This window comes from Gymnoscopelus microlampas (assembly GCF_963454915.1).
Source record: "Gymnoscopelus microlampas genome assembly, chromosome: 7".
Classification (NCBI taxonomy): Eukaryota; Metazoa; Chordata; class Actinopteri; order Myctophiformes; family Myctophidae; genus Gymnoscopelus; species Gymnoscopelus microlampas.
In genome coordinates, this window is record NC_139944.1 from 38,056,190 (window position 1) to 38,083,162 (window position 26,973).

Genomic DNA, 26,973 nt, shown 5'->3' on the forward strand with positions numbered 1-26,973 from the left:
GCATACTTTATAGACCTGTATGCATGCATCTTCTACTTAATTAGCATGGGTAAATAACACAGGGAGGGGGTAAGATTCTATCAGTGGAATTATTCAGCCATGGGGGCCCATGCAAAAAGAGACCATCACACGCTTTTATGGTGATTCTGCCAAAGCCAACCACTGCACGTCCAATACAGACTCGCAAAAATACTCCCAACCAATTAAAAAACAATGAATCATGGAGGATCGCGGGATCTACACGGAAACAGCGTGGCTCCAATGTGGATCTTTGGACTTCATGTGGCCAGCTCTGTGACGTCAGTCATCTTATGATGTCAGCCGGTTATTTATAAGAAATGTGGCACTGTGATCGGTCTAGCGGTTTGTGAGATTAGTTCTGGGCACACAGAAAGACATATCTACAGACAGACAACCCTCTAATAAATGGCTAGAGTGACTCTGGCAGAGCCACTCCGTAAAAAAAAAAAACTATATTTCACAGGCTGCACACTGTTTAATACTGTATCCTGCGTGTACGAGCGTTACCGTAAACCTACAGATAAGGCGAGGGTGAGCATTAATAGCATGCGGGTGTTGCTTTTTTTTCTGCTTCACACTGACCATCGTTGACCTACCTGCGGGTGGTGTTTTTAATCATAATTGTATCAAAACGTAAAGCGTTGATAACAGCGCTTGAGGGGGAGAGGCTATAATGTGGGGTGTCTGTGGGGGAGAGACGTGAGGTCGCCATATCCTCTGAGCCGGCACTAGAGGTGGGACCTGACTTCAGGTGTTGATCTATGCTCTTGACTGCCTTAACCCATTAAGACCGGGAACGCATCTGTGTCATTTTAAGATTTATTTGGCTATTCATAAATAGCAGATATACAAGCGCGCAGATATATATTCATAAATAGCAGATATACATAGCGCGGCACCGAGTGCCGCGCTATGAGCTTGTAGATCTGCTATTTCTTTTAAATCGTGAAAATGTGTAAATATATATATTTTTTAAAGCAAACGTGTGTAACTCAAATCTTATTGCTTCTGGGGGATTCTGGGGGAACAGTTTTTAGAAAAAAAACGTATCAGTGGTCATCAAAATATATACAGTATTTGGCTGTGGACCCCCATATAATTTTTTTTTTGTTCCAGGGACCCCCAGAAGTTGTAACAGAGTAAAAAATATTTGCTTTAAAATGTATATTCAAAGATTTGCACAGATGTTTTCAAAAATAGCAGATCTACAAGCTCATAGTGCGGCACTCGGTGCCGCGCTATGAGCTTGTAGATCTGCTATTTTTAAATAGCCAAAGAAATCTAAAAAATGACACAGATGCGTTCTCGGTCTTAATGGGTTAAAAACCCTGAAGTGTACAGGGGGAAGGAGGGGATGTTTGAGATAAATTGAAAGTCTGTCTCTCCCAAAGGTTCCCTGTAGAGTACAGCGTTGGAGAGAAACGGCCTTGTCAGCCGTGTAAATCAGCCGCTGCTTGGAGCCCGGGCTCACGGGCTGCTAAGAAGACCTGGTCAGTCTGCTCAGGCTGCTTTGTGCTAGCATCATGACAAATCTGATGTGCACGCCGCGTTCTCGTGAAGTTGTCCAAATCAACGGTAATAGTCAATTAGACGCCATAATAACAGGAGGAGTACTTTTAATTTTTATTTTCTTGTTTGTTCACTCGTTGAACAAAGTGATCGGCTGACGTTCGTGAAAAAAGGGACACCTGGGCATTTACTTCTGACTATTCTCCAATATAGCTGTAATTGATATTGATTTTTGCCACACACGAGCCTGTCCCAATGACTCTCAGCTTGTCACATGGATCATTAGCTGCAGCAAATGATCAGGGAATTACTGTATGCCCTTATGATAGGTAGATGATTAACTTTGGGGGGGGCTTTTTGAATGCACTGTAAATTACGGTGTTAATTAAATTCTGAAAGTGTACAAATGGGGACCTGTAGAGCTGAATTATCACTCAGAATTTAGCAGTGTGTAAAAGTGGAGTGCAACCAAATTTTAATTGCAGAACGACGGTGAAAACCATTCCTTGTGAAGCATAGCAGTCAAGCTTTTGAAGCCAATTGTAGTGCAAATGAGAGAGTTAAGCATAGCTCGGTCTGATCCAATTAGAACACCCAGAGCGGCATTATCACCTGGTGACGAGCAAGAAACACAAATTAACTTCTCAATGTCATAACTCTTGATACAGTTTTCCCCCACTATGCCTTATGCAGAGAGGCCATTAGACCTTGCTTACAATTACACTCAGTCATCTCTGAAATGCCTGCCTCGACAGGGATCATTTGGAGAAGTCAGTCAAAGCTCACAGGAAGTGCATTCACGACCACTCTCGCATAAGGCGCTCTTGTTTTGAGACCGTGCATCACATCATAAAGAATGATTGACAGTAAATAAGCACTCATTCCTCCAGTCTCAACAAAGGAATACAAATCAGCAGAGCTCTGTGCCTTTTTTCTATCCAGTTACATTAACCCATTAAAACCTGGAACACATCTATCTGTGTAACCACTTTGTCCATTTTCTATACTTTGGCTATTCAAAAATAGCAGATATATACAAGCTACAAGCTCACAAGTGCCGTGTTATGAGCTTGTAGATCTGCTATTTTTGAATAATTCGTGAACATTTGTGAAAATCTTTGAATATATTCTTTAAAGCGATCATTTTTAACTCAAATCTTTGTTTCTGGGGGGGTCCCTGGAACAAAATATTTTGTGATGGGGGTCCGCGGCCAAATATATATCATTTTGGGGGCCCTTGACATGAAAAGGTTTGAGAACCACTGATTATACTGTAGCAACATAATTATTTTCAAAAAAACGTTAGGATTTAGAAGACATTGTAGAATCCCCAGAAGCAAAGATTTGAGTTACAAATGTTCGCTTTAAAAAAAATATATATACAAAGATTTGCACACATTGCCAAAGTATAAAACAATGGTTTTAAGTGGTTACACAGATGCGTTCCCGGTTTAAACGGGTTAACAGCGAGGAAAGAAAGAGTGGGTTGCAGGCAATACTTGAAATGACATTTCCTTTTGGTTCGCTGTGTGTTCACTCTTGTCTCCAGGGCACTGGGTAGCATTAAAGCTTCTATGGCAATACTGTGCTTTATAACAACAGGGCCAGGGGACAGGCACGCTGGCCTGCAATGCAAGTATTAATCTCTTACTCTCTGAAAAGAATGCACTCCAGTGGTAATGCCTCCATATTGTATTATCATAATGTAAGAAGAAACAACACGCATTCCTCTATGGCCTCAACAGCTGTGTCCCGTTTTATTTTAATTATTTATTTATTATAGTGTGCTTCCACTTTGTGCAAGTACAGTACAATTAACAAACATATGTTTACTATTCCCTTTGAATATTAGATTTTGTAGTTCTGCAATTGGCCATTAGAGTCATTTTCTAAAGGATAATAAATGAATAAATCAAAGTTATGTCCTCACAGCCAAGGTGTTAAAAATGTATCATATTAAATACTAAATAGATCAGCATTTGGGCTTAAATGATAAAAACTGTTCCATCTCACCTAATGTTTCCCAGTCATAAAAACAATGTTATTAGGGCCAATAATGACACCAAACTAGGGGTGCAACAATTAATCAAACTAATCAATTTAATCCATTTTGGGGCAGATTGAAAAATAGAATATTTTCAAAACAGTTTGAAACGCATTTTGAGCTTGTAGATCAGCTAATTTCTGTATTTTTTCATGACACAGAAGATGACGTCGATTCGTTGACGCAAGTAATAAATAGAATAGTCGCAAAGAAAAAATAGTTGCAGCCCTACACCACGCAATCCTAAAATAGACGTGACCAAGAAATTCCACTACTCAAGGATTATTCACAAATGAACACGCTACACATAATCTCTTCGCCAAAAATAGCAGATCTACAAGCTGTGCCACCTTGTGAGCTTGATCTGCTATTTTTGGAGAATTTGTTCCCACCGGAATAGGCAATATAGTTCAAGTAATCACGCTGTTTGATTGGGAATGTCTTAATTATGGTCTGCAGAACATGATGTGATTGTGTCAGTAATTGCATTGTGAGGAGGGGGAGGTTTATCATACTGGGCCACGGAGGGGTTTGTGTATGCACTTCTAGAGGATTCCTTTAATCACAAATTGCTCTCCTGGTCTATTCCCTCCCAGAGATATTCATCTCTTCCTGGTGCGCTGAGGTATCCCTACAGGAATAAAGAGCACACATGTTCCAAAGGAAATTGTCAGAGGAACCAAGATGGATTACTCATGCTGCGCTGGCGGATTCTCACTTTGAAAAATGATATCAGCCGCAGTCTCCCAGATAAAAATAATCCCGGCGAGCAGTACATGCGATTCAGGCGGGTAAAGAGGGTTCTGACCTAATCTCAGCAAACATCTTGAAATTCCCTTTTGCTCTGGCTAGATATTTATTTTGGTTTAGGCTATAGGTTCGCTACTGGTGATTTTTTACGACAATTCCTGAAACAAAACAAATACTGATTATATCATATTCTGACAGGTGCTATAATATAATAATATACTTAGAATTGTACTGATGGCAAAATAACATCTATAAAAATACGTATGAATAACTATAATAGTCCATGATTCAAACTGTTGATGTTTCAAGGTATATACAGTACAACATCTGTGTGGGATGGCACTGCATGAATGGTCATAATGGCTAGAGGGTACACTGATGTATTAATTGCTGATTATTATGGTCTCTAAGTACAACATAAAAATAAATTCACGCTTTGTAATTATGACTGACAACCTGAGGTCATTACTGTGGTCGTTGCCTTGCTAATAGCGTTTCAGGGTAGACCACACACTTTGGCCAGCGGTCAGAATATTGTATGCGTGGCATGTCGTAAGCAGAAACACATTTTCACTGAAGCAGAACTATCATCAAGGCCATGCTGTCTGTCTCTATATGCGTGCACATGTCTGAGTGCGTTGTGCGCGCGTGTGTGTGTGTGAGTGCATGTTTCAGTGCACTAGCTAGCATGCATCTTTGAACACAGTGTGAGGTGTTGTCTGGTGCTGCCAGAATCGCCCAGCAGAGACGCTGATCCTGGACCTGTTCCCATTTCTTAGATGGGGAGGAGGACGGGAGGGTGGTTGTGTGTGTGTGTGTGTGTGTGTGTGTGTGCGTGTGCGCGTGTGCGTGTTTGTATTGCTATACTTGCGAGGACCAAGCATAGTAGAATTTGAAGAAATATACATTGTGAGGACCGTTTTTCTGGTCCTCGCAAGACAAATGGTTGTTTTATAGTTTAAAAAAAAGATTTAGATCTGCTGTTTTTTCGGCTTTAGGCTAACGGTTAAAAATGGCAAAATGGCTGTCCTAAAGTGTTGATGTCCTCACAAGTATAGTAAAACAAAACTGTGCGTGTGTGTGTGTGTGTGTGTGTGTGTGCGCGCGCGCGTTTTCTCCTCTGTGTTCTCCTTCATGTGGCTTTGTAGCCTTTGCCAGGATGGAGTGTTTATGAAGGTGTTGACTAAAAGGCGACATGAAAAGCAGCATTCAGCCAGCACCAGACCCGCCTGGTCAGGTAGTGTAGCCAGCGTGCGTCCCCCTCAAGGATAATGATATGAGAGCCTTTGTGGGTACACAGAAGCTCTCAGTATTCCTCCCTGGCACGGCATGCAACGACCAACCTCCAACAGAGGGTCCCAAAACTTCACACGCAGATGTTCAATTAGGGGCAAATGAGAAAATTAGAGATTTGATGAGAAAGAATGTGAAGTGACATTTAAACATGATAAACAATGTTTTTTAATAAGCACAACAGCTTGCAGCCTCAGAATTAGGGAACTAAAATAGCCATACTGGGTCGCCTGTTTTGCACAGATCGTTTAATCATCATCTTTATTAATACACCTGTTTTCCATACAGCGTTGATTAATTCCAGGACCTCATGAAAATCATGGCCAGAGTTGTTCAATGTGTGAGTCTTTATTATAGAGTCTCTTTGCAACAGAACAGTGTGACACAAAACCATCGAGGAAAGATTAGCGATGAGTAAATGAACACAAAGTTTGCACCGATGCTTCTTATGCCGCTTTGGCTCCAGATTCTTTCTGGAGTGTCTGGCAGAGCAGATGGTCCTATAAATGGAGATCAGAGCGAGAGAAGCATCTCCTCATTTATACGTGATGGCCATGCTTATTTGCTCCAAATGTCCGGCAAGGATATATTCATGCAGAATGTATTAAAATGTACCAACGGGTCATTATCATTGACAGCATCGACAGAATTTATGTCCGTCCACCTACACAGTGTAAAAATGGACCCAAATGGTCCATTTGGGTCAAGTATTACACTCTAATAATTATATTAGCACTGAAGATTGTGTAACAGTCTGTGTGTAACAAACTACGTCAGCAGTCAAACCACACATGAAAACTTCTTTGTGACTCATATAGCCTATAATATAGGCTATATGAGTCACAAAGATAGGTTATATTATAACAGCCAGTGTTGCCAGATTCTGTGAGAGAAACAAGCAACCAGGTCTAGGAAAACCAGCCCAAAAGAAGTGACTATGGGCCACATGTAGCCTGATTATCAGACTGAAGCTGCGTGGAGCTTCAGTCTGGAATTGGCTCCAGTGTCGGGGATTACAAGGGGGAGGGGATTAGAAATTCCCTAAACCAATCCTAAGGGATCCCCACGCCCACCTCCGCCTCTCATTGGACAACGCATTTTGTACCGGAGAAGTCTTAGGTTCACATTTACAACTCCAGACCAAGAGGCAGTCCACTCAGAGAGTGGGCGGGGTCTATGGTATGGAACCAGGCTAGGCCACATGAGTACTTTAACATATACATCAGCTATTTGAAAATAGCAGATCTACACGATGTGACGCGTTGGGAGCTTGTAGATCGGCTATTTTCAAATAAAATCTTGCGGGGAAATTATAATAAGCAGATCTGGCAACCCTGCTAGCAGCTATAGGCCTATGAGTCAACTGTAGGCCCTCCTAGCTTACTTCTGCCGTTTCCCTCAGACTTCAGCTTTAGTGACTGACCCTGAGACTGTCACACATACAGATGCTACTTGGAGCTAAAAGCATACCTTATAAATTATTTAAGAAATCATAGCCTATTCAAGATTGCCATAAAAATGATGTATGTCTGTGTTGTGTGGATGGAGGCGAAGGGAAGGTGTGGAGGATACAGCAGCAGATGTGGGTGGGACAGATCAAACAGCAGGATTCCTCTAACCTCGGAACCTATAGGCTATCGCCTGATGATAATTTAGGCTTTGGGGGAAAGCTACTATTTTTCAGGGCTTCCGTTGTAGCCAGCAAGGTATCAACGCGTTTGACCAAATTGATTCACAAGTAGCCAGTTTGTTAGACAATAACGATGGATTTCGAGCAGGTTTTGAATCAAGATTGTATTTACCAGCTGGGCTTATAAAGCCCAGCTGATAAACTGGTCAAGTTGTTAGAATGGTTGGTTGGCCAGCCAGATAGACTGGCCTGGCTGGAAATGGGATTTTACATCATTGTCCCAATGCCTCCATTCCCCTACTTTTTTCCTCTGCACAAGGATAGACTTGGGACATAATCACAAATTCAGGGAAATTATATAGGCTTCTGTATACAGTACATTTTATTTATTTATTTAACTACTTGTACAAAGTGTACACAGGGGGGTAGTGAAATTTAATGAAATATATGAATGGCCAAATTACTTTATCTTTTTATGTATTTTGTGATCATGCAAGGTTGTGCCCTGAATACTAACATACACCAGCAAAACCCACAAACATAAAATGGTCACCAGCAAAACAAGCATAACAAGACTGCAATCTGTCAATTGCTAACTTGCGCCTTGAGAAAAAAAAACGGAAATAAAGATAGTAAACAAACAAATGTTATTTTTAAAATATAGTCAAAACTAAAAAAAAAAAAAAATGCAGTGCTAGTACAAAAAAAATATATTGAAATAAAAATAAAAAAACAGTGTTTCAAGTATAGTATGGTAATGTAGTAATTATCAAAAAAAATAGTTCAGTTAATATCAAGTACAACATTTTCTTGGTTTGTAGATACATTTATTGTAATTAAGTCATGATCTGAATAATGTGTCTTTGACTTCAATAGTTATATTATTTTCTTGATCATTGTTGTAGTACACATGATCACATACTATATAACTAATATACTAGTATATAACATGTAGTACACAAGATGAATGGCCGTGTGCCCATTCATCTTGTGTGACATATGTCCATGTGTCGATTCATCTCGTGTGCCCACATGTTCGTATGCCCACTTATCCGGTGTGCTCTGATGTCTAGAAATTCGTGTGCCCAGATGTCCAGTGTGACCATCTGTAGTAGTTACTGAACTGTAGTAGTTACTGAACTGTTGTTTCCCTGAAAATGCCCTGAAAAGGCATTTTTTCCTCCCTGTTCTGCCCTTAAAAAGGCACTGTTTTGCCCCTGAAAAGAAGTTGTTGTCACTACACACTCATTATGAGGCGAAAGGTGATTTGAAGAGGTCCTTGACCAGTTACTCAGATTAATTACCATCATAAAAGCAGTGATCATCAAAATAATTCAGCATTTTAAATGCCCTTCTTTGTCCCTCTTATTGCCTGGGAATCCCCTGAAAATGTATTGTCTTGGCGATGGCAGGACATCTGAAGTTTCAAGTCTGGTGGTCTCCTGGCCTGTGGTGTTGTGAACTCTTGTGAACTCTTGGCCGTGTGCCCAGTCATCTTGTGTGACATATGTCCATGTGCCGATTCATCTCGTGTGCCCACATGTTCGTATGCCCACTTATCCGGTGTGCCCTGATGTCTAGAAACTCGTGTGCCCAGATGTCCATTGTGAGCATCTGACCTTATCTGCATTAAACGTTGGTCATCAATGTGAATTATTATATTTTACAATGTATATATATCATCTTTCTTTGTATTCATGACATAATAGTGATGTCATCAATCCTATGCCTATTTGTTCATGCCAGTGCCGAAGCTTAATTTGATTGGTTGGACTTCACGTGACATATGTGCATAGTGCCTATAAAATACTAGGACGACGGCGGATGAGACTATATATATATATAATAATTATATCTTTGTATATATATATACATATAACTGATATACTACTATATAACTAATATACTACTATATAACTGATATACTACTATATAACTAATATACTAATATATAACTAATATACTACTATATAACTAATATACTACTATATAACAAATATACTACTATATAACTAATATACTACTATATAACAAATATACTACTATATAACTAATATACTTACTACTACTATATAACTAATATACTACTATATAACAAATATACTACTATATAACTAATACACTACTATATAACTAATATACTACTATATAACTAATATACTACTATATAACTAATATACTACTATATAACTAATATACTAGTATATAACTAATATACTTATACTACTATATAACTAATATACTACTATATAACTAATATACTACTATATAACTAATATACTAGTATATAACTAATATACTAGTATATAACTAATATACTACTATATAACTAATACACTACTATATAACTAATATACGTTGTGTATATGTTGTGTACTCCTTTCGACATGACGACCCTGAATACAGTACTTGCGCTGCTTCACAGGCGCAAGTAAATACCAGCTACCAGCTTAAACCAGCAAAACCCACCAACATAAACTGGTCACCAGCAAAACCAGCATAAATACCAGCTACCAGCTTAAACCAGCATTCACCAGCAAAACCCACCAAAATAAGCTTGTCACCAGCAAAACCAGCAAAAAAAGTGAGCAAAACACACTCTAAGGGCACGATCACACCACACTTTTATTTGACCTATGGGGCGGAATCTGACAATGCTTTGTCAATGCAAATATGTGGATTCGAGTGAAAGAAGCGCTAGACCATGAATCCACACATTTGCATTGACAAAGGAAAGCATTGGCAGATTCCGCCCAATAGGTCAAATAAAAGTGCGGTGTGATCGTGCCCTAAGCTGGTCACCAGCAAAACCAGCAAAAACTTGCTGGTCCAGCTTTTGCTGGTCTATGCAGTTTTTTTCCCCGCAGAAATACCTGGATGCTTGCTAACCTTGTGTCACCAAAGCCAGTTCAATCGTGATTGGTCAATACTCTGGTTAAAAACGAACTACAAATGGAAACCAGCTGAATTTCAATGGCAATATTATCCCTTGTCTATAGATTCTACATTCATATGCAGATTTCTGTTTATAAAGATTAGGCTTCCACTGACTCTGTTTGCATGTTTGACAAAAGTAAAAAAAAACATGAACTTCTTCTCTTTTTCCTTTGTGACTAAACAGTGCAATTCAGGCCAAGTGGCTATAAATAAAAAGAAATATGGTTATGAATATTGTGAATTGGAAGGTGGAGATAGACGTCTTATTAGTGATAATGCAAGCCAATTTCACAAAGAATAACTGCTTAGAACTTTGCTCAGAGATGCCAATCAAAATGTTACATACCCAAGCGCAAGGTGAGCTGACACAATAGGCATAAACTCAGCTACTTAAAGAACTACACATGTGTCAACACCTCCTACTGGCTATTCACAGTTTCAGCCATTTATCATACATAAACATAGACCATTGTCTTGTTATTTAAAGATTTCATTAGTTTGGTTTATTTAGCACATTGTTATAAAAGATTTAAACAATACATATCATTGAAAACAAGTTGCTGTGCGAGGAAAGGAAGAAGCCGGCAGGCTTATTTGGAATCCTTTCCTTAATGGAAGAGGTTGTTAAATAACTTAGATTTAAAGTTCAATAAGAACAATACAAAATAGACCTACATATAGGTTATGTATATTTTTTATAAAGTTATTAGACTGTTGCCAAACTTCAATCTTTTCTCCGGGCAATATTTTGGCCATAACGTTTCAATCAGTCTGTGCTTTATTATGCATTAAAACGCAATGACAACGAACAAAAAACTAAACAAAAAACAGAACACGGTTATATTTACTGCAGTGTGTTATGCTACCTTCACACTGGCAGCTACAACAGATACAAAACGATGCAATACAAAGCAATATAGCATATCTGTTGCTGCGTCGCTATTGAAGCGTTGATCAACAAGCGATAAAAATATAAAGGACAATATAAAGGCTGGGGTTAAAATGAATGCGGAACTGGCTGACGGAAATAATTAGTTTTCCCCCCAATACAGGCAGGAATTGTGCGAGGAGAAGAGGGGAGAGGAAATGGTTAAACAACACATGGTCGTTTATCAACACTTTGTAGATTTTGTAGCAGCTACAAACGGCGCGGGTGTCGCTTTGTATCGTCATGTCGCTGCAGGTTTCCATTGAAAGTGAATGGTAGCATGTAGCTTTGTATCTGCCAAGTGTGACTGTGAACACAGCACAACCTAACTCCAGCGTTGCCAGATTCTGTGAGAGAAACAAGCAACCAGGTCTAGGAAAACCAGCCCAAAAGAAGCGACAATGGGCCACATGAGCACTTTAAACATATACAGCAGCTATTTGAAAATAGCAGATCTACAAGCTCACAACGCGTCGCGATGCGACGCGTTGTGAGCTTGTAGATCGGAAATTTTCAAATAAAATCTTGCTGGGAAATTATAATAAGCAGATCTGGCAACCCTGCCTACCTCAAGCAAGTTGTCAGTCTTTGCACAGTTTAATATAAAATGAAGGTCTGAGAAAACTGGCTTTATGATAAGATCAGATCATTTAACATAGGATAAATCTTTATTGATCCCTATGGGAATTCAGGTGTCAATGGTAGCAATACCAGTAAGAGTCACAGGAACAAAGTCGAGAGCCAATAAAAAAATAAGCTCTCAGCTCAAAATACATCTATGGGAAAAAAAAGACTTGGAAAGCCTAGTTTAGCCGGACCGCAAGACACAGGCTGTGAGGAACAGTGGGCTGTCAGAAAGTAACACCTGTGACCCATGTCTTTTTTGGTCCATAAATGGTTCTGGACCCTTTTTTCACACTGGTCCCAAAAATACTTCCTCCCTATTGAAATGCAATAAGATTTAGGACAACATTTTCAGGCTGTTAGCAGTGCCAAATCATAGTGCTTTCTTTTAACTTCAGTAGTTTATTAGCTCTCATGTAGTGGACAGCTCCACCATTGCTGTCCACTACACAGTTATCATGCCGGGTCACAAACGGTCGGCAGTAATGTGAAGTATACAGTGAGTCGTAGTCAATGGCCTAATCATCCCAGACCATCGGTCTGATCCTTTAATCCGTTAAGACCGGGGGACGCATCTGTGTGTCATTTTAGATTTTAACCACTTTAACCATTATCTCATACTTTGGCTATTCAAAAATAGCAGCGGCACTTTATTAATTTTTTTAATCTTGAAAATGTGTGCAAATCTTTGAATATATATATATATTTTTAAAGCAATTGTTTTTTACTCAAATCTTTGCTTCTGGGGGTCCCTGGAACAAAATATTTTGAGATGGGGGTCCGCAGCCAAATACATATCTTTTTGAGGGTCCTTGACATGAAAAAGTTTGAGAACCACTGATATTATAGCAATATAAGTGTTTCAGAAAACTGTTTTAAACTGATTTAGAAGACACTTGTAGAATCCCCAGAAGCAATAATAATATATATATTCAAAGATATTCACACATTTTCACGTTTTTAGAAAAATAGTAGATGTACAAGCTCATAGCGCGGCACTTGGTGCCACGCTATGAGCTTGTAGATCTGCTATTTTTGAATAGCCCAAATAAATCTTAAAATGACACACAGCTGCGTTCCCGGTCTTAATGGGTTAAGCATCTCAGTAGATATAAGAACAATGAATGGGGCTACTATGGTGTTGTTACCACAAAGAACTAATGGATATTGAATCTCACAACCAAAAACCTTTGAATAACCATTTGCTTCTCTATGCCCCTCTAAGGCCCCATTACACTTTTACTAGTACTATCTAAATACAATCTAGAACACATAATATACATTTTAAATGTTATACTGTAGACCTCGTCAGGCACATGCTAATACAGAGGTTCTGGAAGAGTTTTGCCTATACACTATTCCAGATTTGTATTAAGGTACAGTAGCTGGGTTTATACTGTACCATGTCATGCATTCAATTAGTTTGGAATTTGATTGAAGCAGAGTTTAACGTCATTAAATTAGATTTGCTTTAAGACTTGAGAAAAACAAGACAAAAGTAATGGGTTCAAGACTGTGTATCTGAATGACAATTTCCAGCATATTGTCGCGCCGCCACCGGGGGAAATCGTTTGAGGAGCATTCTGGGTAGTTATTATATCAGCACTTATCCTTCAATTCTGTTACAAGAAGGCATTATTCTTGTCATTCCACAAAGAAAATTATAGTGAGATCCCTTGTGATGTAGTAAGACTTTTGAGTTTTGTTAGTGTAACTAAAATGAGACTGTCACACAGATTTCAGTGTGTGAGTTACATGGTGTGAGGTGGCCATATGTTAGTGGTAGTGTAAGTGATTTTCTGGTTAAAACATAGTAATCATTGCTACTGTATAGAGAGTTTGTTTAGAAACAGGGGTCTACCCGTCTCTTCAGCAATGATTACTATCAAAATATAGAGCTATTTAACACTTACTGCAGCATTAAGCTTCTTTGACTCAATCTGCTGTGCCTGTGACATGCTGTTGGTGTACAGTTAATAAAGAAGTTGCTTTTTGAAAGACTTTCTTACAGTGCATTTCAAAGGATAATTTGCTAACATAGGCATCATATAGTTGAGAGGATAAGACACCGTGGATGAATTATGAGAGAAAGAGAAAATAGCGTTGTGATTGTGCAGTGTTTTGGAACTAATAGTAATCACACTCACACACCTCCACACACATACGCCAGGTTGGCTTTTTATCATTAATTACCAAAGTCACAACACTTAAAATTAGAACAGAGTTGAATACAGTGAGACACTTCATTTCTACAGGAAAGCCTTTAGAAAACTACATTCCTCATGTGGAAAACATACTGTAGTAGTGGGAGGTTCAAGCCAATAAATGTCAGCTTGAACATGGCACTGTAGTCACAAAACATGATTGCGACCGCCAGCTGTTGTGCTCTTGTGATTGGCCGCGGATCGGCAAGGCTTTATGATAAAGACACAAAGACCCTCTGAAGATCAATATCAAAACCACACAGTGACTGTCATGTGAATATCTGCTGTTATCAACAGTTGTTCACAGCATTACCCACTAGACTATTGACACCCGCGGTCCTCATAGCTGACGGGTGCTGCCCGCTGATGGCTGCACAGCAACGCCTGAAGCAAACAAGAGTGTGACCCAGCAACCATTCTTTTTTTTTTCTTTAAATTTTTATCCCGTGATTTTTGTAACCCATTTTTTTCACCCGGTGCCAATTTCCTAAGTGATCCTGGGCACTACACCAGCCCTACACCAGCACTACACCAGCCCTACACCAGCACTACACCAACCCTACACCAGCACTACACCAGCCCTACACCAGCGCTACACCAGTCCCCCACAGCCTAGGGAGGCCAGGGCCGAGCTCACTGACCTTCTTGTCACCTGACAGGGGGGAGTTTCCCCGGTAGGACGTAGCGCGTGGAAGGAACACGTTATTCCAACCATTTCCCTTCCCCTCCATCAGGCGCCCCGGCTGTCATGGGGGAGGCGGTATAGTGACCAGGATTACTACATGTTTTTGTGAGGGTATTAACTACCCTGGTAGACACGGGGAGAACATGCAAACTCCACACAGAGTGGGCCCTTTCGCCAACCCCACCTAGGGTATGGGCGCTGATGACCCAGCAACCATTCTAAAGTCAAAATTTACAAACGGTACCTATTCACTAACTATTACCTATTCACTAACTATGATGAGTACCGATGATGTGTATGATGAGTACTATAAAGAATACATCACATGGATGCACCTGGGACGTATCATCAGTGTTGTAGCCTGGGGTCATAGGGTGTTTCGGGTCTCGCAACATACACCCTCGCCCAGGTGACCCAGCCGGGGTTGATCAAGCCCCAACTTACGTCCCAGGTAGCTACCCACGGTCAGTTCTATAGGGAAAGACAGGGCTAATCAGTCCGCTTCTCCAGAACTACTCTGCCGGAACTCGGGGGAGGCTCTGGCACGTGGAGGGACTAGGCTCTGTGGGTGGCCTCCTGGCCGGGCTCCTCCTTCGTCTCACCAGGTCCCGGACCTGAGCGCTGTACCAGATCCTCTGCACCATCCCGATCCAAACATTTCCTTCTGGCGTGATGGTTCCTTGGGCCGATACCACTAGAGTGGGCCGTCTAATGGTACTGTTGTTGTGTATGATGAGTACTGATGATGTTGTGTTTAATTAATAAACAATACTGTTGTTATTGAATACAAATGATGATAATAAACAGACAGACAGACAGACAGACAGACAGACAGACAGACAGACAGACAGACAGACAGACAGACAGACAGCTATGTTTGGCACGTGGGACCATCATACGACAAAGTATAAATCAGGCTTAAGTCTTACATTTAAATTAATCAAACGTAATTTTGTTCAATCTACAGAGTATTAATACAATATAACTTTTACAATTGGGGTGGTTTGTCTCCCTGCTCTTCTATTGAGATATATAGATCGTGTCAAAGGTCATGTCACAGGAACTGACCCGAAATTTTGACCTGATGGTCAAGATTCAATTTACACCATGAGCAAGCAGGCAGGCTCTATTAGCTCAATGGTAAAAATGTCAGCATTTGCACAGGAAACCGGGTTCAAATCTGGGGTAGAAGAGGAACGTTACATAGGGCAGCTTTAATTTACTTATTTCATCATATTCCACACCTTAGTTATTAGTATAATAGAAGTTGTTTAGTTGCCTGTTTTTAACCCAAACACAAGTACCACCCTATTTTAAGTGACATCTGCCCCTTTCCTTTGCATAAGCAAGGTAATACCAGGGTTAGTTATTTCATACAAATGAATGGGAGCAGACAGAGCAGAATTGTCCTCATCTTTTTTGTCATGTAATTGCAACATAGTGTAATGCTTCTTAATATTTGCACAGACAAAAAAATAAATAATCAAAATACACAATTTAATTATTGAACAGTGCGGATGCTTCTAAATAATTTGTATAAAATACAACCATTTGTAATATTGGTACTGGTACATTGTGATGTATTTTAAGCCCGTCTATGTAGGGGAACCAAACAGTATCGACTCACACTAATGGAAGCTGTGCCATTTTGACTGATTATAGGCAGCAGCCTGGCAGGTGTGTTTGGAGGTGAAATTGTTAGCTCCATTCAGTGTTTCATTTTCATGTTTCTTATAGGCACCTCAATGTGCTCTCAAAATAACACACATTGTCACAATGAGGGATCACGACTCCGACTAGACCACATGACCTTTTTGTATGACGCAGAACCCAGTAAAGACTTTTCTTTAAATAGACTACTACTGAAGTGACTGTAGAATAGTGCTATCCTATAATTTCAACCATTGCATCCATCTCAATGAGCGGCATCGCGGCAAGCTAACGGCACGAATAACAACCCTAATAACAATAACTGCTCACTAACAAGACGTAAACAAGGACATTACATCTGTGGGGGTGGAAGAAGTGAACCACATGCAATGCAGCAGCACCCCGATCAACACTGAAAACTGTTTAATAGTTCCCTCCAAGGACAAATGCTGTACCACCCTCATAGGAGTAAAATACCTTAGGCCAAATATGTGCAGAGGTGTCACAGCTGATCAAGATAAATACTCAAGGTCTTTAACCCATTAAGACCCTGAGGCCAATTCTACAAAATGCCTTCTAAATCCTAACAGTTTTCTGAAGAAAACGTATGTTTCTCAGACTATTTCATGTCACGAACATGAACCCCAAAATGATATGTATTTGGCCGCGGACCCCCATCTCAAAATATGTTGTTCCAGGGACCCCCACAAGCAAAGATTTCAGTTAAAAATCTTCGCTTTCAAAAAATATATATTCAAAGATTTGCACACATTTTCATGATTTTTCAAAAATAGCAGATCTACTAGTTCGAGTGCCACGCTATGAGCTTGTATATCTGCTATTTTTTGAATAGCCAAAGAAATTAAAAAAAACGACACAGATGCATTCCCGGGCTGAATGGGTTAAGGTATATATGGTCTTAAATCCAGCGGCCGGGGCGAAACATGTCGTCAGCACAAACACAGTGACCAGTTCATAAAAAGGGGGGTATCTGTGATTCTGTCGGTGGTGGAGGCCGTGAGGGGAGGCTAACAAACTTGATTTCCTCCAAGCAAGTGACATATTGAAATGCCTCTTGTTTTCCAGGCTAGGCTCTCCGCCGCGCCGCCTGACACGGCCCACTTACACACTCATCAGCAAGACCGGCTCTGCTCTCTGCGCTTTCAGCTGCTTTGTTCCAGCTGATGTCATCTAAACCGTGTCCCTGCAGGGTTGTCTGGGGTAGATAAGACCCCCCCTCCCTCCCCCCCTCCCTCCCCCCACCTTCTCTGGGCTCCTACGAGAAAAAAGGGAAGGGGGAAGGCGGGGGGCTTGCTGCTATGAAGATGGATTACCCAGCTGGTGACATCGGCTCCCCTCCCACAGAAGCCAATGTAGAGCTCTAACGCAATTAAGGCAATTAATCTTCAACGAAAAGGGGTCCGCGACGCCCCCCTTTTGATCATTGGAGATTTCTGAATAGGTGTATGACCAAACCCAAGTCGATCTCACTCACACACACACACACACACACACACACACACTGATCTATATCGATCATTGATAGCTTTTAACCAATAAAGGCAATTAATCTTCAACAAAAGGGGGTTCACAATGCCACCTTTTGATCATTGCAGATTTCTGAATAGGTGTATGACCAAACCCAGTCGATCTCTCTCTCGCGCGCGCGCGCACACACACACACACACACACACACACACACACACACACACACACACACACACACACACACACACACACACACACACACACACACACACACACACACACACACACACACACACACACACACACACACACACACACACACACACACACACACACACACACAGATCTATAATTGATAGCTTTTAACCACTTGAGCCCTATATACTTTGTACAATGGCAGATACAGCATAGAGTCTCACATTTCGCTGTCGTGAGCTTGTAGATCCGCATATTTTTAAGGAAATATGTTTCAAATCATTGAAAGATTTTATTCAAATGTTTTTATATTTTTTCAACATTTTAGAAAATGTCTTCAAAATATGGATGCCAGAGTTAATATGATTATTAAGCATAACACTGAAACAACAGAAACATACTGACCATAATAATATTTCAAGTCTGCAGTACTGAATATTGCAGACGCTAACCATCAGGTTAACAGATATGTTGATGGCAGCCTAATGAACTAAAAAATGACAACAGCAATAGATGAGAAGCACTTTCACCACATGGTATATCAAACCGTATATGCCAACAATGTGTGATGTGTACACTGCAGGTACTGTATGTGTTTTTTGTGTACTGAGTTCTGACTGAAGCTGAGCCTGAAGCTGGATAGAAAAAGGGGGAAAAAAACCTAATAGCTAAGTAGTTGAAGTTAAGAGGGTCCAAATTGTCCCTTTCAATGGCTTTGGCATGAATTTTTATGAGCTGTAAAACGTGTACAATCAAGCCTTCAGTACACTGTGGGAGAGATGAACTTTGATTATGATGGCTACAATTTTCTTTTTAATTACAAACCTGTGTCAGACCAAAGCCATGGTGGTCCGAGCCGAATATACGCCATTGTGATTCATTCCTGAACCTCAAAGGGATCCATGGACTCTACCAGAATACAGACACCATAATAGAATTCCATCCACCGACTGTTCATTAACATGACAGATTGTCATTATGACAGCAAAGACACTGATCCACATTTTATAATGTGCTTTTATCATTTCTGAACCATGCAAGCCCCGCACAAAACACAGAATGAAGATTTAACCTGATAGTGCACTAAAAGGACCAGGCTAAACGACCACACAATCAATCCATCTTTCACTTTGCTGCTCTGGGGAAATGAATGTCGAGATTTAAATCGCTCAAGTCAAATAATCCATTATTTATCACATCCCCATGTCATATACTGTACAGTACTCACATTATAGTCTAGAATCATGAGTACAGCATAACATGGACTATTGGGACGCAAGTATAACCAATAAAATACTTTCTGGGTAACAAAAAGGACCTGGGTAGTTTACCTACTATTCAATAGCAATTTCATCTATCTCCCAGTGGGTATGTCAGCTACCCAAGTGAAACGTGAACTCAGTCAAAGCTATGAATTCAAAACAACACAATCAAAATGGTCTATACCTGCAGTAGACGCCGCACAGGGCGACTTGAAGGGCACCAACAGCGAAACCACTATGTAAATTCCCCGCCACTTTGTTTGGCAAGCAACAACACTGCTTTGTGTGTAGGCAAAACCCTGGCAAAACACTGCGCACGCAGTCATGCTGCAGTGGTGACACCACCCAAATGGGTGACCCCTGTCTGTACTGACCGAGGCTGTTGGGCCAGGCTCTTGTGTCGAACTCTTCACACCCACATACGTGCGCACGCACGCACGGACGCACGCACGCGCACGCCCGCTTAATAGCAGAGGCTACACTCACCCTTTATCTCAGAGGAGCTTGGACAATATGTCAGTAGTTGCACCCTTATGCCTGTCTGATTTATACTTGGCTGCACATGGGTGTTGCTCACTGAAAATATCCGATCTACAAGCTCACAACCTTGCCGCGTTGCGACACGCCGTGAGCTTGGTAAGCTGCAATTATCAGTGCGCGACACCCACACGCGACTACAAGTACAAAATCAAAAACCTTAGAGGTCTCGTTCTCTCATCATCCCCACTGAGTGTGAAAAGCACCTTATTAGCACTCTGGAGTTCCACCCAGCAGAGCAGCCTGCCGTCCTTGGGTGGGAAGAAAACAACGAACGGCACCTATCTGATCCTCTTACTGTATCTGATCCTAACAAGATGTTTCTCCAGCTGCTGTCTTTCCAGATCAGTTTAAAACCAAGTCAGAGATGAGCTTTGGTGGAAAAATAAACGCCCATTCTCAAAGTGTGAGGCAAAGAATCAATATGATACGGTATTAATACCGAGCCTTACATAGACGGAGGCAACATGATAGGAGCCGGGGGGTGTTTAGTGTTAGATCTTTATCAATAACACATTACCATGGCCCTTCAGGGAGCTGGATCTACCTGGCCAAAAACCAATGATAATGCTAAAAAAAATCAAATCCCTCACAATGGGTTTGGGGTAGAAAACATTACTGTTGGTACCTGTTACTCTCTCGCAGAGGCTCGCTGCCCTTCCTCCAAGAGATCACACCCCAAGGAGACATCTTGGGCTTGCACTCGATGAGCATGTCTCCTCCCTCCTTCACTAGCGTCTGGCTCCTCAGTTGGTAGAGAGAGAAATCTGGGGCAACAGCTGAAACAAGATCAGCATATTAACGGCAAGTGCAAGACTCACACCCCACCACATCTCCTTTCCCTTGAAAATGCTCTCCATTAAAGTTATACTTTTCCATTACTGCATTTGGAATTTGCATGGTCATAATTAATAAATGAACGACAAATGACGTAAATACTAGATTTCAATATAAAATACCTTACAAAATCTCATATCTTGACATTCTAACTATGAAAATATATAAACATATGGGTACACCTACAATATAAAGTGAGACATGCAGACTCTAGGACTAGTTACAGATCGATGACACATGTTCATGGATTATGATTTCATCATTAGCTTTTATTAAGCGGCAAGGAATCCATGAGCATGTGACTTCTCCTTTGTAGACTTAATAATTTAACAACAAAGACAACTAATTAGGGAAAATAATAATGTATAGGTTTTAGGGATGTGCCGATACTCTAATTTCATGAAACGATACAATACAATATTGGGCTCACGACATCGATACGATACGATATATGGCACTTTTTTATTATGAAAATATATGGGGGGAAAAACAGCCTATGAAAATATAGGGGGGGGGGGAGCAAAACGATACATATCGGCACGAAAACGTATCACAATGTATCGCGGGACGATATATTGGCACACCCCTAGGGTTTCATAGAAAAGGCATGTAAACGTGCATGTGAACGATTTGCAACATACTGTAAAATCCTATGTCCATTTCAGTGTACGAATTGACCAAAAGTACAGGTCTACTTGGGTCCATTTTCAGAGTTAACCACTGTTGTACGTCAAGTAGTGAAAAGAGCACATCTGCAGGCTTGCAGTGACCTTGTAGATCAGCTATTTTCACCAAATGTTCGCCTATTTTCGCTGAATGTTCACCTATTTATTTTGCAGAATATTCGCCTACATGCCCAGAATAGGGAATCTAGGGTTCATGTGGTTAAATGAACACTGAGGATTTTACTGTGCATGCTCAAAGTACACTTCAAAGTGAATGGTGTGTGTGTGATGTTTAATCAAGTTGGCAGAAGGACAAAATGTGCACTCCTTTAATTAACAGGGAATAATTTCCTCAGCTAAGAAAAACAAAGGCAAATGTCATGTACTTCAGATTTAGCCCACATCCGTTTCATCGTGATAATTTCCACCATGACACGATTACTTCCACCACCTGCTATAAACACTTTAATTAGTGTCTACCTGCACAGGACTGTCCCCGGAATTCATTTGATAAGCACTTAAAGCAAAATGACACTTTGGTAGGGGTTTGAGTTGTGTAGCCTATTTACCTCGATATTGCAAAATAATCTCCTCATTAACTCTCATCGCAAGGTGAAAGAGGTCTCAAAGTCACTCGTTTAGCACACAAGCAAAGCAGCTTCTGCCAAAACTGAGGAGTCAATTTTGTGAATATCAATTTCTGAGCGACTATTGAAGACATCTCATCAATATTTGGAGATACATCATGGCAGAGTAACTACATAACCTAAACCTCTACCAAAGTGTAATTTTGCTTTTTTTGTGCCAATGAAAAGAAAAATATGTTTTTCACACTTTTAGAGCACTAGAGGTTTGGGGCACTATGCGGCCCTCACATCTAGAGTTTGGGCTGCCCTCACACCTCCGTTATGTCGAATTGCCGATCCGACCAAAAATGTCTGAGTCATAGTGTCAAGGTCTTTTGGCCTGGTTCCAGACGAATCTGTTACTGAAAAAATAAATTGCCCGTGGCAGATTAGGTCTGGCCTCTCTCAATAGAGATTGTATTTCTCTCCCTCCGAAGTTGCGAGGGACACAATCAGGGCCCAGTATGCAACTTTTATCACCAGAGGCATTTTTTTAATTTGCCCCTCGGAAAAGCAGGTTCCACACAGAGATTCCAGACTAATATCTACACAGTGATATTAGTCTGGCCATGCCAGGCTAGGGGTCTTTGTCAGAGTACCCGTTGTATGTGTCTCTTTTATGCCCATATACTATATGGAGATCTCTGTATCTGTCTGTCTACCTGTGTCTCTTTTATGCCCATATATATATGGAGATCCCTGATGTCATATTAGTATACAGTATTTCCATACCCTATATATTGGTATGCACATGACCATAATTATTATGTGCACATAGCGGTTGGATCTGTGGCTCTGGACCGGATCTCAATATATGCCTATACATGGGCATATGGGGTTTGTGTATGGTTATGTCTGAGTCATAGTGACATGCCTATATATGGGCGTATCAGGTTTGTTTATGGTTATGTCTGAGTCATAGTGACATGCCTACTGTATATATGGGTGTATCAGGTTTGTTTATGGTTATGTCTGAGTCATAGTGACATGCCTACTGTATATATGGGCGTATCTGGTTTGTTTATGGTTATGTCAGAGTCATAGTGACATGCCTATATATGGGCGTATCAGGTTAGTTTATGTCTGAGTCATAGTGACATGCCTATATATGGGCGTATCAGGTTTGTTTATGGTTATGTCTCATTCAGAGTGACGTGCCTGTGGTCCTGCCTATATATGGGGGTATGGGGTTTGTTTATGGATATGTCTGAGTCAGAGTGACGTCAGAGGTCCACAGGCGGGCCAGTCCTCTTTTCAGCCAATTTTAAAATAGGATATCCGTGGTCATAATGACGACTTACATAACAATAGATGCCCATTGTTGTGTATTTGCAAGTCAAAAGTCCAAGTTCCAATCTTAATGACTTCCTGTCAAACACAAATGTACTGCGTGACTACACCAGCAAGCCCTTATGAATAATTTTGAAGCATGATTTCATTCACCTGTGTGATTCCCATAGCTCATGTTCCTCCAAACACACCTGATTCTAATTACACAGGGGCTGCTCTGTTTTTAATCTCATTCAAGATGACGTCTGGACGGTGAATAACTAGTTTTAAACTTAAACAGTACACTAAAACATTGGTTCTCAAAGTGGGGTCCGGGGACCCCCAGGGGTACTTGAGGGGGTTCCAGGGGGGCCCCAGCTAAATGATGGATAGGAACCAAATGGACCCTTAGGGGTCTGTAACTCTGAAAGCGTACAAATGGAACCAAATGGACCCTAACGGGTCCATTTGGTTCCATTTGTACACTCTCAGAGTTAAATTAACATTGGTGGTGCTAGATCTCGCGAGAGTGTGTTGCTGGGACAGAGAATGGTCGATAACAAAGTTGATTTTCTCCTGATTTGTCACCCTGAGAAAAATATGTTTGTGTCAGAATGTTCGGAAGATTGTGTGGCTTGTGACGATTAGGTCCAATAAAAATGTTCAGTTTGAAACTGAAGCGAAAAAAGCCATTTCATGATGTCTGAATATAACTGCCGTATACTTCATATGTGTGGCAAAAATATCCAATCTACAAGCTCACAACGTGTTGCATCATAATAAAGACTTTATATTAAGGTCGGGTCTATAATGCACTTATAAGGCATTATATCACTTGTTATACATGTTTATAATTATGCACACCAACTTATAACAAGGTTTAGGAAGTATTATAACTATATAATAATATGATTTAATATAATAAGTGCTGGTCATAATGCATTATAAATTCAGTGGAACAGCACATTATAACTACCAGGTAACACTTTACTTAAAGGTTGGGTCTGTATTGCATTATAATCACATTTGTAATGCCTTATAATGCATCAAAAAGCATTATAATGGACTTATAATGCTTCGTAACACTCGTAATACATGTTTATAGTTATGCATAACAACATGTAACAAAGTCACTTTATAACTACCAAAGCTAAGTTAAGGTAAGTTAAGTTATAATGTTCTGTTCCACTGAGCTTATAATGCATTATGACCAGCACTTATAATACGTTATAAACGTTGTCATACGTTTTCATACATGATTATAAACATTCATAACGAGTGTTATAATGCCTTGCAAGCACATTATAATGCATTATAAAATGCGATTATAATCTAGACCCGACCTTTAAGTAAAGTGTAACCAATGTCTTCTGTCTTTGGAATGGAATCTTCCGGCACTGGAGCAGAACAGATGTGCCGGGCTGTGTGTGTGTCCTGAGTCCTGACAATGATGAGGCATTGTGCCGGCTGAATGGTGAGTGAGAGGCTTGCGGCCACAGCCCAGAGAGAGCAGAGTGACAGTTTGACAGTGCAGATGGGCGAGGCCGGTGAGCGCAGCAGTTCTGGCATACATCACTGTCACCCCATACGCTTTCATCTTATAATTAATGCTTTTCAATTAGTGGCCAATAAGAGGGAGGGCCAGAGGTCATCCCCTGGTGTTGAGCATGGGAAGAGCAAACTTGAAAACAAATACACAATGTTATACATATGGAGAGAATTCGGTATGCAATCATCAAAAAAGAACAGGTCTTTCTGAAATTATGGCAACCCCTGTTGGATAGGTGGTCGGTCTCCTGCGACGGAGCCCGTGCTCGAGGTGACCCCTCAAGTGTTTGAGAACGGTGTGGGTTGAGCTTTCTCTGTGCCTTGTTTGTATAATACATGCTGTCATGTCATCTACTCTGATACTCTTTTGGCTGAGTTTTACTTTCTTTTTCTTTTTCTCAGGTTTTGCTTTTGTTTTTGTCTTTTTTTTTCTCTCCTTTTTCCACTTTTTGCCCTCTTTTCTGTACTTTTTAATACCATGTAATTTACTTTCTTGTGAGGGTTGGGAGGGTGGGTTTGTCTTGTGCGTTTGTTTTTTTCACAGAAAATTTGAAGAGTTCTGTCATTGTTTATCTTCCTATAAAACTGACTTCTTCAATAAAAATTATGTGTATTAGGAAAACAAATACGCACGCACGTACACACACACACACACACACACACACACACACACACACACACACACACACACACACACACACACACACACACACACACACACACACACACACACACACACACACACACACACACACACACACACACACACACACACACACAGATCCCGTGGGTGCTCGGGAGCTCGAGCACCCACTGGGAATGCGCCGGTCGGACGGTTAAAATGCAATTGTATCGTGCGCACTGTGCAGGATGCATGATACCCGGTCTTATACCACACATAATTATGAAGGGATGTCTGTCATTCATAGTACCGTCTCTCTGTAATCAAAGTCTGATTATTGATTCCCTTTTTGCCAATTGTTATCCTCCGCCATTAATCAAATTGCACAACTTGAAATGTAGCCTACATTTACTTCTCCATTTCTCTTCTTTCTCGCTCTCCGACTCTCTCTCTCTCTGTCTCTCAAAGCCAGAGAGAGAGAGAGAGATAGAGAGCGAGAGAGCGAGAGAGAGAGAGATCGCCCGAAAATGTCTGGACTCACAGTAAACACTCTAGCCTCTTCATTGAGGGGTTAACACTTGGTGTGTGTGTGCGTCACACAGCTGTTTGTGGTGCTGGGTGGTGCACAGATTGGCTATATGTGAACATCTTTGTACCAGTGTTAGGCTATAGGCTACATATTTGTACCAGAAGGTTGCGTTGTGCACTTTCATAATAGCTCTAATAGTTACTAATAGTGCAACTGAAACGGTAGTTCCTGAAACGGCCGCACGCACACAGGGTTGCCAGATCTGCTTATTATAATTTCCCCGCAAGATATTATTTGAAAATAGCTGATGTATATGTTAAAGTGCTCATGTGGCCCATTGTCGCTTCTTTTGGGCTGGTTTTCCTAGACCTGGTTGCTTGTTTCTCTCACAGAATCTGGCAACGCAGCACGCACCATCGTATGTGCGCGTGACGCACACACAAAGTATATTATCCATATCTCCACACATGCTAATACACACATACGCGCGCGCACACGCACGCACGCACGCACGCACACGCACACACACACGCACACGCACACACACGCACACCAAATGATGCAATCCATAGTCTTACCTATAACTCGAAGCTCTGCATTGGAGTAGACCTCGCCGTGCTTATTACCCGCCACACACTGGTACATTCCTATGTCCGCCAGGGTCAGGCGGCTGATTGACAACACCCCGTTGGCCACCTGTACGCGCTCCTACGGACACAGAGACACATGCCTTTAATATGCCTTATTCCCACTGCTCATCTACATAAAAGTGGCCCAGCCAGTGGGCCAGTGAATTATGGTCTGGAAGTGACAGACGTGGCAATAAATCTAGGTTTTCATCACTAATGGAGGGAAGGGCTTGGGTGGATGGAGGCAGGGTAGCAGAAAATGACCCTAATCAATCTGCATGTTTATGAGAGTGAAATAAAACCGTGCCCTATTTATATCTGCGGCTGCACCACAGGGCCTGTTTCCCCTTCAGCACTGGAGGAGAGGAGGGGGGGGGGCAGGGAAGGGGAAGGAATATCGTAACATCTGAGGTATGCTGAATTGTGAAAATTGCTTTTCTGATAGGTATGCTGTATACATACTAAGTGTTGTATGCGCTTTATGTCCAGAG

General features: G+C 41.0%; 1 protein-coding gene across 1 annotated transcript in view; it reads right to left on the reverse strand.

The window, feature by feature from the left end:
* The window catches only part of cntn4 (contactin 4), a 181,709-nt gene that overhangs the window by 33,659 nt on the left and 121,077 nt on the right, over nt 1-26,973 (reverse strand). The window contains exons 9-10 of the mRNA XM_084061172.1: nt 26,432-26,561; nt 20,386-20,536 (exon numbers count right to left, since the gene is read on the reverse strand). Coding sequence (XP_083917298.1) covers nt 20,386-20,536; nt 26,432-26,561 — 281 coding nt within the window. The remainder of the gene's footprint in view (nt 1-20,385; nt 20,537-26,431; nt 26,562-26,973) is intronic.